The sequence below is a fragment of the Anabrus simplex genome, chromosome 6, assembly GCF_040414725.1.
Source record: "Anabrus simplex isolate iqAnaSimp1 chromosome 6, ASM4041472v1, whole genome shotgun sequence".
In the NCBI taxonomy this organism is placed as follows: Eukaryota; Metazoa; Arthropoda; class Insecta; order Orthoptera; family Tettigoniidae; genus Anabrus; species Anabrus simplex.
The window spans coordinates 171,743,786-171,765,064 of NC_090270.1; the positions used below are offsets into that span (position 1 = coordinate 171,743,786).

The 21,279-nt window shown below is 37.5% G+C and overlaps 1 protein-coding gene across 4 annotated transcripts in view; it reads left to right on the forward strand.

Annotated features, from left to right (window-relative positions):
- Window positions 1-20,826, forward strand: part of nudE (Nuclear distribution protein nudE) — a 270,984-nt gene extending 250,158 nt beyond the window's left edge. For 3 of the 4 annotated variants that reach the window (XM_067150051.2, XM_067150050.2, XM_067150052.2), the window contains 2 exons: window positions 17,202-17,287; window positions 17,378-20,826. In XM_067150051.2, the coding sequence (XP_067006152.1) occupies window positions 17,202-17,287; window positions 17,378-17,438 (147 nt within the window). In that variant the 3' untranslated portion in view covers window positions 17,439-20,826. The remainder of the gene's footprint in view (window positions 1-17,201; window positions 17,288-17,377) is intronic. The other variant, XR_010860559.2, reaches the window with a different exon arrangement.
- Window positions 20,827-21,279: the final 453 nt, after the last annotated feature.

The following is a 21,279-nucleotide window of genomic DNA, read 5'->3' on the forward strand; positions in this document are numbered from 1 at the left end:
ACACGATTATACTTTTATCATGGTAATCATTTGCAGTAACATTCTTGGGAAATTTCAAACACTTTCATAAATACTCGTGTCTATTGAGGAAATTATGGTGGCTGAGATTTAAAGAAAAATGTCACAGTTAATAGTATAACGTAATAGTGTCACACTGAAATTAATGATGTGTTCAGAGATTAAGCTTTGCTGACTGAGATTTAAAGAGAAATATCACAGTTCCTAGAATGTTGCAGTAGTGTCACATTTAAATTAATATTGGTTCAGAGATTAAGTTTCACACAGGCAACGTGGTAATGAACACAGTTCCAAAAGAACGAAAGTAAGTTATATCGAGAAGTTTCTACTGTACATGCGCTCAGAATATAAGTTATACTTTACAGTTGTCACTAAGTCCAATACACGACTTATCACAAACAGAGTTCCAACTCACGCAGAAATTGTAAGTTCAACTTAACTGATGGACTCAATGTCCATTATAAAGACTTTGTTATACATTAGAGTTCACACGCGCATTGTAAGTTTGACTTGACAGTCAGAGTTTAAGTCCCACATGAAGACTTTGAATATTCGAGATAGCCTCGGTCAGCACTCCGACGAACAACACTGTAGTGTGGAGAGTCAGGCTGGCCTCCCAGCTACGACTGTTTGATCTGGGTAAAGTGAGCTCTCCTTATATTCAGTTTGGGGCTCCTACGTCATCATATAACGTGATCTCTTCGAGGCGGATTATCACATGAATCCCTCGACAGATTTACTTGAGATTCACAATTTGAGACTTTAATGTTATCCTCTTCAAAATAACGTATCGCTCAAGTCGCTGTGATTAATATTATAGAAGTTTTGACATTTTTTCAATCGAATGTTCGCGAAGGCGTGACGTTCATGTCCAGAACATACCAGGCCATGCAGACTACACGTGGTGTCAGGCGGGTATCTTGTCCCTGCAGCTACGTCACACACACACAGCTGTTGGCGGCTCGCCTGCTCGCTCTTCCAAACGTAAACAAACCAAGTTAGCTCTGAACGTCAAGTGAAGTACAATTAGTAGTCAAAAAATATGGCATGTACAGGTTGTAACTGGTACGGTATAGAGTCAATGTTGTGGACGAAATGGCCAGAACGAATACTGTCAAGCCAGCTGTTCGTAGGTGGTCGGTACATTCAGTAATATTTTCGATTTAACAGGAGTAAACGCTTGGCGTTGTACAAATAGGTTACAAATATCAAGATCTCGCGAAGAAAATTTCTCCTACAACTTGCTGAGGAATTTACTGCAGCAAACACCCAGAGTAGAAATGAAAGGACCGATACTGCAGACGATGATGATAGTGATATAGAACCTTCATCTTGTCGAAAACGTAGGAAGTGCCAATTGCGCAACAAATGCAAGAAGGACATGAAAGGTGGGCATGTGTGTAAGGTATGCAAAAAGGTTTTCTGCAAGAGATGTTTTGGAAAAGAGGAAATCATCACCTGTGTAGAATGTCTGTAAGCTTTGAGGTTGATGATACACTCATTCACAGACATACTGTACTTCATTACGTGCTCTTCAGACCATTGAAGAATGTTCTTAGTATGGATACATAGGTGCATGAAAATTCAAAAACTAATCAGGCAAGGTACTTTCATTTTGTATCCATATAATATCTGATTGTGACTTTTAGTTGATTTTACGTCCATTTATAGCTGCATTTTTGATAATACGATATGGCGTAGAACATAATATTTAATATAATATTCAATCAGGAAGATCATTTATATTTATTTTCATTGTAGGAAATATATCTCCACATCTTATTCACTAATAATAGAATAAAACTTATGTATCACTCAAGGGTCATTTTTGACCCCTCCGTCTTTCTAGGTGGTGGCGACTCATTGCGTCTCTCTAGTGTTAAATTTCATTTAATATTTTTATTAAGTTTACTAGTATTTTTACTTACATATTTCTTTTGTTGTGTATTGAAATGAGTATTTTTTCAAATCTGTATTATCTAGGCAGTTATTTTTTCTTCTTTGTGTGTATATATTCATATTTTTGTTTTAAACATTAGTGTTATTTGTTGTTCTTAGTATTTTAAGTTTATCAGTGTCATTGTATTAATAAGTAATAATATGTGTGTGGTTAAGTGTAAGAAAGGGCCAGGAGCCTTAACTTTGGCACAGAAAATAAAGGCTTTATCTATCTATGGAAACTCTGCCTATTAAGGGAGCTTTTTTACATGCAGGAACACAAATATTACTTCATATTAAATTTGACTTTAGGAGGAGAGATTAATAATAATACAGTAATATGATTTCAATTACCATGTACATGTGCTTTGATTTGATGTTATTGAGGCTGTCGTCATGTCTTTTTATATATTCTGAGTTCCTTATATTCATATGTCACCAGAATTCTTCTGTATGCTGGCATGGTGATGTGGAGTGCCAAATGGACTTTTTTCTTCCTTTCAAATCTTCAACTATCTCCACTGGGTTTGAACCCACGATCTTGAGATCCAGAGGCTCTTGCTTGACAACTGGTTCTTGGAGGGAGCTTTTAGAAGAGTTTATGCATACATCCCACAGAATTGATTATAAACCCATGACCATATCAAGGCCACATTTTTTTACCTAAATGGTAATCAAATATCTTTGAAGAACTGAAAAATGTATTTGCCATCATGACCTTGTCTAAAAATGACATATGTCAAGAGAAACCCACAGTCCAAATTACCTTTCTCAGAGAAGTATGTTGGGATGTATTGTAACTGTAATTAATTATTGGGTTGCATGATCTTGTCTAAAAATGATACCTGTGATCTAATTAAGCATAAAGAAATGTACTTGCATGCTTTCCGCAGCACTTATGCAGTAGTATTTCCAGACAGATCTTAATTTTTGAATATAGTATATACTTTTCCTCCGCTTGTTTCCAGGCTCTCTAAATAGGTTTTTGCTGAAATAATAGGTGTCTGGTTTTTTAAATTCTTACCTCAGAGGTGATATCGACTGAAATGAAATGAAAACATTTGTGGTCAGTCGTGTGCACTCCATTTAGGAAACTTATGTTTCCAGCGAAGAGGCATTCCAAAGCAGAGGTTGAATTCCTGGATATACTGCTCTAGATGCAACTCATGAGGTACATGGTATTGTTACGTATGTTCAGAGCAACTTAAACGAGGCTTCACTAATTTCTGTTAATGTGAAGGAAGATATACATACGGTTGTCATAGAAGTGCATGATATCCCCATCACAAATGTTTATAAGCCACCCAAGAAACCCTGTCCCGATTTTATCTTACAAACTGCAGAACTTCCTGCTATTTATGTAGTGGACTTCAATAGTCACCATGAATTTTGGAAATACCCTGACATTGATGAAAACTGAAGTATGATTGCAGAATGGGCTGAAGTGAACAATCTTCATCTAGTGTTCAATGCCAAAGATCAAGGTACTTTGAGGTCAACTGCTTGGGGCAAGGATTCAAATCCTGACTTATGTTTTGTTACCTGCAATGAAAGAGGCTTCCCGATCAATGCCACAAGAAAAGTGATAGATGCCTTCCCCCACAGCCAGCACAGACCTATAATAATACAAATTGGTTGCATGATCCCTGTCATACGATCAACTCCACATGTTCGATGGAACTTCCAGAAAGCTGACTGGGTGAAGTTTTCAAGGGTACTGGATAAGTGCATTCGCTGGATCCCTCCATCTCGTAAAAACTACCATCAGTTCATCGGTGCAGTAACAACAACAGCTAAAAAGTGTATCCCAAGAGGATATCCCAGGATGGAGCGATAAAAGTGAAACACTGTACCAAGAATTCCAGCAAAGTAGTGACCAAGAGATAGCTGCAGAACTTTTGACCAGCTTAGACTTATCTCGAAGGCAAAAATGGACAACTACAGTTGAAAGTATGAACTTTACCCACTCAAGCAGAGAAGCATGGAGTCTTCTGAGGAGATTGGGAGGAAGTGGATCATTATGCAGAAAACCTTCAGGAGTAACACCTGACCAAATTGCTTCCCACATCATTACCACATCAAGAGTGCCTTCGACAAGAAGCATACCAAACATATTAGATGACAGCTTTGTGATCTGAAAAAGACGACACCTCCCTCATCTGAATATGCACATTCCTTCACAGTTTTAGACATTGACATGGGACTGAAGGACCTGAAACCTTTTAAGTCACCTGGTTTCAATGGCATCCATCCAGAATTTCTGATTCATTTGGGAGGATATGCAAAGAAATGGTTGGCGTTGTTCTTCACTGACATCCTGCTGACTGGTCAACTTCCGTTGGAGTTCAAGAAGGCAAAGATAATTTCTATTCTGAAACCTGGCAAACCCAGCAACAAGGTAGAAAGCTATCGACGCATCACCCTTCTTAGCTGCTGCTGTAAGCTTTTTCAAAGGTTGATATATAACAGAATAAGTAGCGCAGTAAGAGCATATTCCAGTTGAATGGGCAGGCTTCAGACCAGGGCGTAGCTGCTGTGACCAAGTATTATCTCTTACATCCTTCATTGAGGCAGGATATCAAATGAAGCTAAAAACATCTGTAGCATTTGTTGATCTTACTGCTGCCTTTGACACTATGGAGGGAAGGCCTTATCTACAAATTTCTTCGTATCATACCATGCAGAACGATGGCTCAACTGGTTAACAACATGTTAAGTGATTGGAAGTTCCAAGTAATCACTGGAAGCAAGATAAGCGAGAGAGGAAGCTAAACAATGGATTGCCCCAGGGATCAGTTCTGTCACCATTATTGTTCAACTTATATCTCTCTGACCTTCCTGACACTTCATCCAGAAAATTCTGCTATGTCGACGATTTGGCTTTAGCTGTACAAGATCAGGTAATGGAGACGACAGAAGAGATTCTGACCAAAGATTTGTCTTTGCTGGAAAACTACTTCAAAATCTGAAGACTTCAATCCAGTGTGAGTAAAACAGAAGTGTCTTGCTTCCATTTAAATAATCGTTTGGCGAACATGAAACAATGTTAGTTTCAGAGGGAGAATTCTTCGTCATAATTAGAATCCCAAAATACCTTGGTGTCATCTTGGATCGTACACTATCCTTCAAACAACACCTCCTGAACTTAGCACAAAAGTTGAATTCTCTAAACAACATCCTCCATAAACTGTATGGAACTACCTGTGGATCTTCAGCAACCACCTTGTGATCTTCAGCCTTGGGTTTGGTGTATTCAAGTGCTGAGTACTGTGCACCTGTTTTGTTGAACAGTCATCATACAAGGCTTGTTGACACTCAGCTTAATACCACAATGTGCATCGTATCTGGCACAATCACATCTACTCCAGTTCATTGGCTTCCACTGCTAACTGGTATCAAACAATCACTACTGATCTGCATTTAGGGCAGATTCCCTATCTCTTGTTTTCCTAGCCTTTTCTTAAATGATTGCAAAGAAATTGGAAATTTATTGAACATCTCTCTTGGTAAGTTATTCCAATCCTTAACTCCCCTTCCTATAAACGAATATTTGCCGCAATTTGTCCTCTTGAATTCCAACTTTATCTTCATATTGTGATCTTTCCTACTTTTAAAGACACCACCCAAACTTATTCGTCGACTGATGTCCTCCCATGCCATCTCTCCGCTTTGCAACATATTTGTAACACTACTCTTTTGTCGGAAATACCCAGAAAAATTGAGCTGCTTTTCTTTGAATTTTTTCCAGTTCCTGAATCAAGTAATCCTGGTGAGGGTCCCATACAATGGAACTATACTTTAGTTGGGGTCTCACCAGAGACAAATATGCTCTCTCCTTTATATCCTTACTACAACCCCTAAATACCCTCATAACCATGTGCAGAGATCTGTACCTTTTATTTACAATCATATTTATGTGATTACCCCAATGAAGATCTTTCCTTTTATTAATACCTAGGTATTTACAATGATCCCCGAAGGGAAGTTTCACTCCATCAACGCAGTAATTAAAACAGAGAGGACTTTTCCTATTTGTGAAAATCAAAACGTGACTTTTATCCCCGTTTATCATCATACCATTGCCTACTGTCCATCTCACAACATTATCGAGGTCATTTTGCAGTTGCTCACCATCTTGTAACTTATTTATTACTCTGTACAAAATAACATCATCTGCAAAAAGCCTTATCTCTGATTCCACTTCTTTACACATATCATTGATATATATAAGAAAACATAAAGGTCCAATAATACTGCCTTGAGGAATTCCCCTCTTAATTATTACAGGGACAGATTAAGCTTCACCTACTCTAATTCTCTAAGTTCTATTTTCTAGAAACAGAGCCACCCATTCAGTCACTCTTTTGTCAAGTCCAATTGCACTCATGTTTGCCAGTATTCTCCCATGATCTACCCTATCGAATGCCTTAGACAGGTCAATCGCGATACAGTCCAATTGACCTCCTGAATCCAGGATATCTGCTATATTTTGCTGGAATCCTACAAGTTGGGCTTCAGTGGAATAACCTTTCCTAAACCCAAACTTCCTTCTATCAAACCTGTTATTAATTTTGCAAACATGTCTTATATAATCAGAAAAAATGCTTTCCCAAAGCTTACATACAATGCATGTCAAACTGACTGGCCTGTAATTTTCAGCTTTGTCTGTCACCCTTTCCTTTATATACAGGGGCTACTACAGCAACTCTACATTCATTTGGTAAAGTTTCTTCATGGAAACAATAATCAAACAAGTACTTCAGATACGGTAATACTGTATATCCCAACCCATTGTCTTTAGTATATCCCCCAAAACCTTATCTATTCCAGCTGCTTTTCTAGTTTTCAACTTTTGTATCTTACTTAAATGTCATTGCTGTCATAGGTAAATTTTAATACTTCTTTATTATTAGTCACCTCTATCTGGACATTATCCTTGTAAACAACAATCTGTATATACTGCTGACTGAATACTTTTGCCTTTTGAAGATCTTTGCATACACACTCCCCTTGTTCATTAATGATTCTTGGAATGTCCTTCTTGGAACCTGTTTCTGCCTTAAAGTACCTATACATACTCTTCCATTTTTCACTAAAATTTGTATGACCACCAATTATGTTTGCCACCATACTATCCTTAGCTGACTTCTTTGCTAGATTCAATTTCGTAGTAAGTTCCATCAATTTCTCCTTACTTCCACAGCCATTTCTAACTCTATTTCTTTCCAACCTGCACCTCCTTCTTAGTCTCTTTACTTCCCTGTTATAATATAGTGGATCTTTACCATTCCTTACCACCTTTAAAGATACAAACCTATTTTCACATTCCTCAACAATTGCTTTGAACCCATCCCAGAGTCTGTTTACATTTTTATTTACCATTTTCCACCGATCATAGTTACTTATTAAAAACTCCCTTGGCGTCTCCGAAGACCTTAAAAAGTAGTTAGTGGGACGTAAAACAAATAACATTATTAAAAACTCCCTCATGCCTGTTTTATCAGCCATATGGTACTGCCTAATAGTCCTAATTTTAATCTTTTCCTTTCTTTCACATTTATTTTTAATTACCACAGAAACAGCTTCGTGATCACTAATATCATCTATTACTTCGGTTTCTCCATAGAGCTCATCTGGTTTTACCAGCACCACATCCTGAATATTCTTCCCTCTAGTTGGTTCCACCACTTTCTGAATCAGCTACCCTTCTCATATTAACTTATTTGCCATTTGTTGGTCATGCTTCCTGTCGTTCGCATTTCCTTCCCAATTGACATTAGGTAAATTGATATCACCTGCTACAATCACATTCCTTTCCTTATCGTTTCCCACATAGCTGATTATTTTATCAAATACAATAATTCTGAATCGGCATCTGCGCTACCCTTTCCTGGTCTGTACACTCCAAAGGCATCAAGTTGCCTATTATCTTTAGAGATGAGCCTTACCCCTAGAATTTCGTGTTTGTCATCTTTAACTTTTTCGTAGCTTATAAATTCTTCTTTCGCGAGAATGAATACTTCCCTCCTACCATTCCTATCCTATCTCTACGATACACCCTCCAGTTCCGTGAGAAAATTTCTGCATCCATTATATCACCTCTCAGCCATGATTCAATTCCTATTACAATATCTGGTAAATATATATCTCTTAAATTACTTAATTCTATTCCTTTCTTTACAATACTTCTACTGTTAAGCACTAACAGTTTTATGTCATCCCTACTTGATTTCCAGTTCCCTATTCCCTTAACACCGCTCCCTAGGCCAACCTGTTTCCCTGAATGTACCTCCCTATAGCCCTTCTAAACAAATTTCCTAACTTATATATACCACTACAGTTTAAGTGAAGGCCATCTGAGCGCAGATCCCTATATCCTACCCACCCATTAGGATCTAGAAATCTCACTCCCAGTTTCCCACATACCCACTCCATAGTCTCATTTAAATCCCCAATCACCTTCCAGTCAGTATACCCATCCGGGAGATAGTAGGTTCGAATCCCACTATCGGCAGCCCTGAAGATGGTTTTCCGTGGTTTCCCATTTTCACACCAGGCAAATGCTGGGGCTGTACCTTAATTAAGGCCACGGCCGCTTCCTTCCAACTCCTAGGCCTTTCCTATCCCATCGTCGCCATAAGACCTATCTGTGTCGGTGCGACGTAAAGCCCCTAGCAAAAAAAAAAAAAAAAAAAAAGTCAGTATACCTCCTACACAGTATTCCACTGATAACAATCTCCGCTTCCTTAAACTCCACCCGTGCTGCATTTACCAGATCCCACACATCCCCAACTATTTTGGTACTTATACCTGCTTGTCTTACGTTGTTAGTACCAACATGAGACACTACCACCTTCTCCTTTCCCTCCTCCTTCTCTTCTACTTCCTCTACATCTGCCTTCTAATTCCTTGGTAACACTATACCCTGATATCCTTTCCTCCACATACTTTCCCGACATGTCTAACGATTACATAAAATCAGCTTCATGGTCCGTATCGCACTTCAATAGATTCACAATTAAGTATTTATTTTCCACCTAGTCGATACAATGATTGCTTAAGGCAATTTTTAATGGTCAAAAGTGGTACATGTTTCGTATATTATCAACATCTTCAGCCACATAACACTGTTTAGATGAAAAATGTATAAAATTGACAAAGTAATGCTTTAGAGGAAGTGTCCTTAAAATTAACATAAGATTGACAAGATTTGTTTGTTTTAATCTTGTCAATCTTATGTTAATTTTAAGGACACTTCCTCTAAAGCATTACTTTGTCAATTTTATACATTTTTCATCTAAACAGTGTTATGTGGCTGAAGATGTTGATAATATACGAAACATGTACCACTTTTGACCATTAAAAATTGCCTTAAGCAATCATTGTATCGACTAGGTGGAAAATAAATACTTAATTGTGAATGTCTAACGATAGAATCCCCCATCAGATCAAAAATTAGATGTATGGCTTTTCAGGCATTTGCTCTATTAACCAGCGTTTCATCTTAGGTCCAAATCCCCCATGACCAGAGCCTCAACCCTACCCACCTCATTTGATCCCTTCCCCTCCTGGTCAGTCCTGTCTTTCCTGACAGCTGCGGAAGCTACTTCCTCCTCCCTTTTCTCCATCCCATGAGCCTGTTCCACCTGTCTTTTCCTATCCACTACTCCACATTTCCCTTTGCTACCTCTTACCTTTCTCCTACTTCCACACTTCTCGGCTACAGTTCCCTGTTCCTCACCTTCCCTCGGTTGTTCTACCTGCAGTGATTCGTACCGATTCCTCACAGACACCTGTGCTGAATTTTGATCCTGATTGGAGCCCTTAGCCTGCAATCTCCTTCCCCTTAAAACACCGCCTGATCTACGCCGATCTACTGCCCTTATGAAGGAATTCCACAAGATCTCAAGAAATCCTAATCTACCCTTGCATAGCGACCTGCCAATTTTGAGTCTTAATAGACTAAAATCACGCCATCCAACTCTGCGTGAAGCTGCTGACATGGATGGTAATGATTTTAAACCTCTTGATGAGTGGAAAGGTAGATGGGAAGCAGCAACAGATGTGCGCCTGCATACATTCTTATCAGGTCCCAGACTTCCAAGCGGATCCCATCTAGCACACAAGACCTGGACTACCCTGAGTAGAATCAGAACAGGACATGGCCAGTGCAGAGCAGCTCTCCATAAGTGGAGAAAGCTACCTAATCCAGACTGTGACTGCCGAGCTCCACACCAGACTATTCATCATATCGTCAGGAAATGTAAGATTCAAGCTTATCACGGTGATGAAGCTGACTTCCTGCCGGTAACTCCAGGTGCTGTACACTGGATTGAAAAACTTGATATTCAATTTTGAAGCACAAATTACTTTGTTTCTCATCTGTAAATATACAGTAGAGTCTTGATTATCCGACCTAAACGGGACCTGGAGTACGTCGGATCACCGAAAATGTCGGATAATACAGAATAACTTTGAAATTGAACTGAAACAGACAGGAAGGCTACACTCTAGTACTAAAACAATGACGTGTTTTACGGTACTTTGTTTATTGAATTATCATTGTACAGTACATGCAGTATTGAACGAAAACATTCCACATGTCTTACGAAAAGAAACTTTTCTCCACAGATATTAAACTGCCTAATGCCGTACCGTTTCTTCCACCTATCAAGCCACCCAGCACTGGCAGGAAAATTAGGGCCCCCTTCATTAAACTCCTTCTGACCGGGCGAGTTGGCCGTGCGCGTAGAGGCGCGCGGCTGTGAGCTTGCATCCGGGAGATAGTAGGTTCGAATCCCACTATCGGCAGCCCTGAAGATGGTTTTCCGTGGTTTCCCATTTTCACACCAGGCAAATGCTGGGGCTGTACCTTAATTAAGGCCACGGCCGCTTCCTTCCAACTCCTAGCCCTTTCCTATCCCATCGTCGCCATTAGACCTATCTGTGTCGGTGCGACGTAAAGCCCCTAGCAAAAAAAAAAAAAAAAAAAAAACTCCTTCTGGAAATACACAGCCTTTTCCTGGAGAATGGGGCCAGATAATGGCAGGTCCTTCTCCCGGTGTTGAGATAACCAAAGAAACAGTGCTTCACTTACTTTTTCGTACTCACATTTTTCATTTTTTCTCTGCTCTGGTAGAGCACCCCTTTTAAATTTCTTCCCTCTGTTTTTTCCAGTCTCCCACTGTAACACATCCAACATCCATAATCTGAAGGCACATTTCCCCTTTGTCCAGTCTCTTTAATGCACTCAACTTGTCTTCCATAGAAATAATCACTTTCTTCCATTTACTCGCTATACTCACAGAGGATATGAAAACTACAACATCCGCACCCAACCAATACTACAATGAACAATGACTGAAGACTCACTGCACCTGTCCTTGAGAAAAAAAAAACTGTCCTACCGCCAGCGGTCAGGCCAGTGCTTGTCCCATGGTCGCACCCTCCACAGCGGGTGTGCCTGAATTTAGTCTCCACCAAAAGTTCAAATTAAGTCTACCAGTGTCGGATAACACGGAATGTCGGATAAGCGAAGGTCGGATGAGCGAGACTCTACTGTATATATATATATATGTATTACTGATTTTGTCTGTATAAGCCATACGCTAAATAATACTCCTTAGGAAGCAGAGCAAAGTCTATACAACCCTATTTTCCGCTGCTGTTTGTCTCTGTCCGCCCCCCCCCTGCATTCACCCAAAAGAATATCATGTGTATTATTATGGGACATGAAAGCATCAACCTAATGGTAGTCCCTCTTCCTGATGATAATTATATTTACCATCATCATCAGTGAATGAACATAGACTGTGAAGTAATAATACTGTCACTTGAATGTTGTCTTGGTGTTACTTTTTTTAAATTAATTACCCTCCCGAAATTCTCCTAGAGGATGTGATCTACACATCTGTCTCATTCCTAATCATACCTTGTTCACCTCATTATGGTGTTGCCATTTGTTTTGCTGTTTCCTTATATAAATACTGCATTCCACTTTATGCAGTGCATATTAACTGAGCGAAGTTGCCACGCATGGTAACGTGCTACAGCTGTGGAGCCAGCATCTGCATTGAGGAGGTGAGTGCGTTTTAACCCCACAGTCAGCTGTCTTGAGAATGGTTTTCTTTGATTTCCTATTTTCATTTCCAGGCAAATGCCAGGACAGTTCCTGTTCATAGACCACAGCTGATTTCTTCCTCATTCTTCCCAATTTAATTTGCCACCATTCATTTTACCTTCATTAGCTTGTCAACTTGTTTTGGCATCGGAAAGGGCATCCAACCTTTAAAAAAAATGCTATATAAATTAATCTCACCTCATCCCTGACCCTGTATCAAGAAATGTCTGAAGTCTTAATTTCATTTATGGCTGTAACAGTATGGAAGTTGTTGAGATAAGGATTGTGCTGCATAATGGCATTCAGACCACGCTCGTGTGCTACTCACAAGGCCAATCGAGTTACAATAGTCCCCAGTGAGGAAAGTGATGGCAAACCACCTCAGTCCTCATGCCATGTACACTTCTTTATGGTGATGCTGTTTATTGATCAAACCAGTGTCCAGGCTGAAGACTGAATAGACATTTCAAAGCATTCATTTGGAGTATTAACTCTTAAGAAGCACTATCTCATAAGTCAAAAAATGGCTTTTTTCAGGAGAACCTAAAAGTGTTCTTACATCATGAATTTTGGCCCAACAAGGTGAATTTGGTATTGTTACTGCAACTTTTATGGTCTTTAATTATACTGTAATATATTTTATTAAGAAATTAATATCGTCAAAACATGGAGGTAAAGAGATTAAAAATTATGGATTATTAAATAATAAAATATGTGGAAATTAAATTTCAACAAAAAGCACAGTAATTGCTTTAAATAATTATGAACATAGAAAATCAATGCATAATAGAAGTAATTTAAAAATGACCTTGATATAAATGTCCATTCAGTTTGTTCTACAAAATAAATTGTCAATTAACGTGATGTTATGACAAGTCTTCCTCCAGTTTAATGCCGTAAATTGTCATAGAAGGAATGTAAATCTTTGGGGAAACTTCCTTAAGCTGTTGAAGATGGTGATACTTTGAAGTCAGAATTTTCAGTCTGCTTTCATACATTTGCAATTTAATTCACAGCTGATTTTCTTTGGCTGCCAAGGCAGATCACAGAATTGATCAGAAAAATTAAGTTTGTAGCATTTCATTCCTGAGGGACTAAAATTTAGAACCTTAAAGTCTCTGTCAGTTGGAATCTGATACACAAAGTTCAGGTCGAATAGAAAGGATCTTTGAAGCTCTGGATCTGCAAAGTTCAAAAATAAATCATACAAGAGAAATTTTGCTTCAAGAGGGAAAGGTTTCCTTCGGGCCTCCTTTGTTACTACTGGATAATTAGATGGTAGGTGAATGTCTCTACTCCTTAGCTTGAGTTCAGTCATAGCATGGACAGAGTCTACTTCATCCTTTCAACAAATACTTTTGCTCTATCTCAATATTATGTGTTTCGCTGCAAACTTGAGTAAGGCATTTACAAGCATAGGGTTTTTGTTTTGATGTCCACAGCTTCGCCACAAATGATTACTTCTTTACATTCATACAATTCTTATTCAAGTAGTTAAACAAGAAACAAAATTTGATGCAAGAAGTTCACCTTCACACTTGGCTCACCAGTAACAGGTACAGTACAATGGCTGGTGGATAAATCATAAATTATGTAATTGTGCATATACAGCTGTCTTAAAGTACAGTGCACTAGCCTTTAGGTTAGGATACAAGTTGACTGACTGTAGGGCCGCTGTAAGCACTTTCATATTTCAGTTTTCATTATGACACACTTCCTTATCTCTTCTCTTCTCTTCTCTTCTCTTCTCTTCTCTTCTCTTCTCTTCTCTTCTCTTCTCTTCTCTTCTCTTCTCTTGCCTCTTCCTTTTCAAAAATGTGCTTTTTCCATTCTTCTTCCCCAAAATTGCCTGTGGAGAGCATTGTTCTCTTTGTCTGCTAAGATGTAAAACTTTTGAAGGCTTAATGGTTTCCTTCCATCGGATGTGCATTGCTCTTTGTAAATATCAAATAGTTGTTGCTTGCTATTAATAACCGTTTCAAGATTAGAAGTCAGTGACCATTTACAAACACACCGTTCCTTCAGAGAGAATGTTTGTAGAAACATTTACTTAAGGCTGGTCTCCACTGATTAACATTTAACAACAACATGTTAAATGTTAACTGGTGACACCATCAACATGTTAAATGTTAAATACTGCTTCATTTAACATTGTGTCCACACTTATAAACATGTTAAGCTTCGCCGGGCTGAGGGGCTCAGACAGTTGAGGCGCTGGCCTTCTGATCCCAACTTGGCAGGTTCGATCCTGGCTCAGTCCGGTGGTATTTTGAAGGTGCTCAAATACGTCAACTTCATGTTGGTGGATTTATGGGCACGTAAAAGAACTCCTGCGGGACAAAATTCCGGCACCTCGGTGTCTCCAAAAAACTGTAAAAGTAGTTAGTGGGACGTAAAGCAAATAACATTATTATTAAACTGGACTTCCTTTGTTTATATTGAATTGAATTTATTGATCATAATTTACATGCCACTGAGGCTGAAAAGCCCCTTTATGTAGCATCTTCTTATAATACAAAACAGGTTTATGAACACAGTAACTAAATTTTTATAATATTAAAGTATTAAACTAAACATGAAACTAAAAAAAAAAAAAAATGAAAATACAGATACCAAATCCAGTAAGATTAAGGCATACAGTATATAATAAGTAAGAAAGTAAATCATTAAATCATTAAGGCCTTCTGTTATTTTGGACTACATGGATCTAAAGCTAAAGCAGATAAACAATTTTCTTCGAAATACACATATTTCTGATTGTCAGACGCAAGAATGCCTGATCTCAGCCTCTTGCGTACTCCTCCAGAAAGATAGATGTTAAGAACTGCTTTAGTTGGGTACAGTTAGTGTTATTTGCGAAAGGGTGAAGATTAAAGACGTTAAAGATACGTGATGCAGTGCAAACAAAGGATTTGTTAAATTTAGTGGTATGATGAACAGGTAGTTCATCATATAAGTTTGTGGTAATAAATTCAGGTAGTGTCTTGTATTTTCAAACAAGGACAATAGACTCAGATGAAGAGGATTTGACCTTTGTTATTGCCACTGTGGAGAATGTGGGTACGACAATATCTCGATAAAAGGCACAATGTGGATGACATTCTGAATGATCTAAAAGCAGAAGACAGGTTTGGATTTTTAAAAATTCTGTATAATGTAGTTTTGGACACAAATACTTCCTAATGTAAGAAAGGAGAACACACAATTACGAGTAGCTATTCCATCTCACGTGTCTTGGGATAACTCTGCGTTTCCGCACAGTATAAACTTTGTCCACTCCCGTCCCCATCTTCCAACTTTTCTGAACTTTTTGCAATTCTCGACTGTACTAGGAGCGGAGGGAAGTTAGTTTGTTTTTTTCCAATGCACTCACGGGAGCAATTATAGATAATTTTCAGTTCCTGGAAACTATCGGCTTTCCTCGCTTTATGTCGGTATTCCTTTGATGAGACATCCCACAAAGAAGGCCATTCTTTTATGTCATTAAGTCCAGAGTGATCTCCTTGCTTCACTCCATTTCTGATTATAAATTTTACTATAGTGCAGAGAGAATGACCTGTGCACATACTGTATTTGTAGCTTGTAACTATAATCCTACTTTTTTCACGAGAAGCACAACTTTTAAGCTATCTGTTATTATGGAAACGGCACGGAAGTTGCCGGAGCTGTGCAGACATCACACAAACAACTAATTGACTCGACATAACACGCGAACATGTTACGTGTTAACCTCAACATTCTGAGTTAACGTGCAAAGTCAATCGGAAGACGCAATGACAACATATATGTCAATTCTAACATGTTCAATTATCCGGCCCCGCGTTGTAGGGGGCAACGCGTCCGCCTGTCACCTGGCGGCCCCGGGTTTGATTCCCAGCTGGGCCAGGGGTTTTTAATTGTAATGATTAATTCCCCTGGCCTGGGGACTGGGTGTTTGTGTCGTCCTTAACGTTCCTTTCCTCACATACATAATACACGCAGTTTCCTCACATATGGTGCCAGTAGGTGTAAAAGATCTTATAGGTCGACACCCCTAACAAATAGCTTTTTTTTTTTTTTTAAAACATGTTCAGTTACCATGTTTGTGTTAAATGTTAATCAGTGGAGACCGGCCTTTACACACACGATGCCGTTCTTCCACTACTTTAATGAAGTATTTCAAAGTACCTTATCTTTTATCACCAGCACCATCCCTCTTTTGTTTTATTGGCAGATACTCCACTGATGACTTGATGTACAGTTTCTTTTCACTGAGGCTCAATTTTTTCCAGAAATTAGAATGCAATTCTCTCCTGGCATCCTCAGGAATGATATTACAATATCTCCATTTTGACTTTTCACAGGATAATTTTGTGCATCCTAGGCCAGTTTTTCTGGCAGGTCTTGGCACATCTTGAATTGATTTGTAGCCCGTATTAGAGTTTCATCAGTAGCCAGTGTAGTGCTCTCCTGTTATACGAAGCCTCGTACTCATTTCCCTCTTACTACTTGCAACATGTTTTCTTCCTTCTTTTCCTTACTTCACTGGCTGATTCATTCAGAACATTGTTGGCGTCCTTAGTATCACTCGCAATAGGTGTCCTAGGAGGTAATATTTGGTCACTCTGAATGTCATTGTCTATTGCAGAATAATCCGTATTATCTCCTTTGGTAGCGACGAGGGTATTTTTAAAATCTGAATGAGTGTTGGCATTTGGATTAAATTGTTCATTAGTTTCGCTATCCTGATGAATGTTGACATCGCCAGCATCACACTCGTCATAGTGTTCTTGATCGGTAATAAATTCTGCCAAGTTTAAATCGGAATCTACATTCAGTATATCATTCCCTAACGCAAACATTTCAATTATGTCTTCATTACCATTAATTCCAGGTATATTTTCATCACTAAGAAGAAGATGTAACTGGTCTTGTAGGCCTGTCCCAGAGATTAGTTATATCTTACCAGTCATTTCTCTTTCACTTGCAAGTACCTCCAATTTATAACACGTAATTTTAAAACCATGAGTTATTTATTAGCAAACTATATTTCTATTTTAGAACTTAAATTTTATGGCATTAGCTGTGAATTCCCATGTATGAACACTGCACTTGGGTACAAAGTAACAGGTTATTGATTTTTCAGTGCGTAGAATCGAAGTTGGCTTGTGGCCGGAGCGCATCAAGAGAAAGCCCACATCCAAATGACCTTTCTAATAGAGAAGTGTATCGGTATGTATCTTACCTTCTCCTTATATAGTGTTTTACTCCAAATTCGCTAGCTCAGCAATCTTTAATGGATTACACTTGTTTCTTTTGCAGGGGCAGGCGTGTTTCTCGGGGTTCTTCATCTCCCTCTATCCAGGGATATCTTCGAGCCTAAAGTTGCTTCAAGCCAGCACAGTAGCAATTTGGCGGATTGTGCCTTGTAAAAAAACAATACTGTTTTGCTTTCTTATGTAATTTAAAAGTTTGTTTCCTTGTTTCCCTTCTGCAAGATTGGAAATGGAAGACTTGGCAGCACAATATATTAGCTTTGTATAAATGTGTTCAAACTTTCATGACTTAGACCTAGCTTGATTTAGACATAGCATTATCACCTTCAGCTGGGAAAGATCAGGCCTCTGCAGACAATACTGATCACTATTCTGTTGTTCCAAGTTTCATTACATCTTTTCATATTTTTGTTACAGTTTTTATATGAGTAATTGAAAGTGTGCTGAATGAAGTGGGTTTATTTATCTTAGAAAATTAAGGCCCTCATGCATTATGAAACCACTGATTTTTACTCATTGAGAAGGTCCTGTTGCTTTAATCATAAAATTAATATAATCTGGTCTAAATACTAAATTCCAGTTACATCCATCAAAAAGCAATAAAAATACTGAAGAACTGGCAGACAAGTACAGTAGTGAAATGGGAATGATAAAATAGTATAGACAGAATTTTAAAGGAGAGATTTTTAGCCATATATAAAATCAGTTCTCTCTTCTTCATTAGTATTTCTCTTATTGATATTGAATGGTTGGGCATGTGAAGATTCTCTTCTTTTCTAATAGTAATAATTTCTGTCTCTCTGAAATGTTAAGAGAAAGAGTAGAAAGCTGCAATATGGGAACGTGATATATGGAAAGAAGAAATAAACCAGCGACTAGTTGTTTAGTCTGTTGTTTTCAGCTCCACTTCTTACTACAAATCTTTTCATTGTTTACTTCACAATTTTAATTACAGGCAAATCAAAGCTTGAATCAAATAACCACTAGGCCTAGGTTTAAAAAAAAAGTTAGCTGTGTTAAATGATTGTGATTTACAAATCCAATTGATGCTGGTAGTTGTGATTTTTTGACTTCTCTATAAATTAAAGAGCAAGTTATATTTAATAGAATGCTTTAAAAAATTAATCTCTTTTGTTTGGAAGAGTAGCGTGTAAATATTTTTAACCCTGTTGTTATTTGTGTGTTCTTAGAGTACATTAGCAATTTACTCTTTAAACATTACAGGAAAGTCTTCCCCTGCATCTTTCAAACACAAACTCTTTGGTTACAAAGGTTTTAATTTTTATAATGTTTTGCATAACTATATTTGATTCAGAATACTTAGTTATTCTATTTCTGTTTTGCCGCTTGCTATAGCAAGTTTTTTCTTTTAATGCTATGTGAAGAGAGTAATTCCAAAAGTATCCAGTGTCATTTGGTCGGTAGATTGATTTTGAATGTGTGGTAGTATTTATTACAACTTTTAATTATATCTGTTGGAAAACTTTTACTAAATATAAACTTATCTGTTACATTTTTGTCATCCTTCAGTTCTTGACCGTCATGAACTATTCTTGTGTGGGTGTTAACCTATTGCAAATGGTTTATCTATGAGCAACATGGTGGCAAGTCTAGTTTCTGGTCTTAATTTATAAAACAGTAGTCTGATGTAATTTTATATTTTCTATAAATGTAAATGGCTATTGTATATCTGTGCATACTGTTATTGAAAATCACAACATTAATTTGAAGATTACTTTGCTCTTGTAATTGCATACTGTTGCTGTTCATCTTGAAACTTTATTTGGCATTTTATGCAAACCATTGTTCTTAGTATTGTCTTCTTTCCCTCCTTTGTAGAGGTTTTACTATTATTTTCTAGTCAACCATATATTTAAATAAATAGGGAGGGGAACAGTGGCTGGAAAATTTTTTATATTTAAAATGTTCCTTCGATCAAATGATAGCGAATTATGCATCGCTGATTAAGGAAGAACATTTCAACAGCTGTGTGAATTAAATTTTATTCTTTTGTCCTAAGAACACCACAGTATTTGTATTATAGGCCTTTGACTGCCTTTGTTAAGAACCGCATTCAAAGAAGGTAATCACAGAACATTTTGAAGTGAAGTAAGCATTCCCATCATTGTCTTCAACATAGGTATTGCATCAGCTGCTTGCTCACCATACACTCTAAAAGATGATGTACAAGACTTGTTACAGAAATTCAACAAACTGTTTATAATTAGTTTAATTTCAGAAAGTTCCATTCTCTATGCATGACACTGTAGCATATTAAGTTTTGAAGTTATTTTAAGTAGATTCCCTCTCCAAGAAAAAAAATGAATTTGCAAGTCAGTCGTAGAATACAAACTCCTTCCATTTCTCATTCGAAATATTCCCCTTCACCTATCATAGGAAGTGACTGAAAATCTGTATTTTTTAAATTATGTTCCATCTTTATTCTTTGCCAGTCTCAAAATTGTGTCTAGTCTTAGAGTATGTAAGTATATTGCAGGATTAAAAAAGACATTTCGAATCCCACTATCGGCAGCCCTGAAGATGGTTTTCCATGGTTTCCCATTTTCACACCAGGCAAATGCTGGGGCTGTACCTTAATTAAGGCCACGGCCGCTTCCTTCCAACTCCTAGGCCTTTCCTATCCCATCGTCGCCATAAGACCTATCTGTGTCGGTGCGACGTAAAGCCCCTAGCAAAAAAAAAAAAAAAAAAAAAGACATTACACATAGTTTTGGTTAGGAAAACTAAGAACAGAATGATATAAGTTTAAGAATTAGATGGAGAGCAGTAAATGGCCTACATTAGATATATCGTTTGGGATTTTACTGTGCAAAATAGACAGACAGTATAAACCCAAAATACATCATGTGTGTTATTCTGGGCCATATAAACATCAGTTTAAATATTAAAAGCATGGTTGATAATGCACATGTGGGCTTAAATTAAGTTCTTTTGTCTTTGGTGTATGATCTGTTGACTGCACTGCTAAGTTGCTGCTCTCCATTATGTTTTCTTTCTTCAATTCAGAGTTTAATTGTGATGATATTTCAAAGGTTTTTTTTTTTTCTTTTTTCAGAATAAAGAAAATAAATATAATCTGTTTGATCATCATCAGTTTTCCACTCCAGTTGAAATATCATCGCAATTAAACTCTGAATTGAAGAAAGAAAACATAATTTTATAAATTCTTCTGCCGAGTATGATGTAACTGTAAAACAGCTGCAATGGAATGCAAATAGTGGGTGGGAACCAAACTCATTTTATAATTGTAGTCAGTCATTCTGTAACAAAAATCTACTGAACATATAATTCTCTGATTTATAAGATGTCAGACTTGATTTTATACATAGAACATACAATTTGTCTCGGTGTTGCTTTGAGACCGATCTGTCCCAGGGAGTTGCTTACGATAAATCTCTAACCCAATGTAAAATACTGGTAATAGGTATTTATATGTACTTCATGGAAGTAATAAAAATATTGTAGCTAAAAGAACATGTGTTAAAGGCTGTGGTTATCTTTGAATCTGTAACATGTAGTAAAATGTACAGAATAATAATTAAATATTTCCAGAATATAGTAATGTATATATATATAAGGCATTTTTCCACTTAAAAATTTAAAGAAATTAGAACCTTATCATCTAAGTATTTGCAGTTAAAATGTAATTTCTTCCCAAAGTAATAATAATTGGAGAGTTTAATATGTTTATTTTTTGCTCTCTATAGAAGTTACTTCACGTTTTCTTTACCTATCTCTTAAAACCAGCTGTGAAATAATATATCCTCCATGGTTGTTTGCACTGAACCATAGCATTCATAATATAGTGCATAATAAAAGCATATTTTTAGAGTCTTCAGAGCAAAGATAGTAAATAAACATTCCTGGCGATGTAAGATGGAGCTTGGTAGTCATGCACAAACCTAACAAATGAGAAGAATGCTAAAA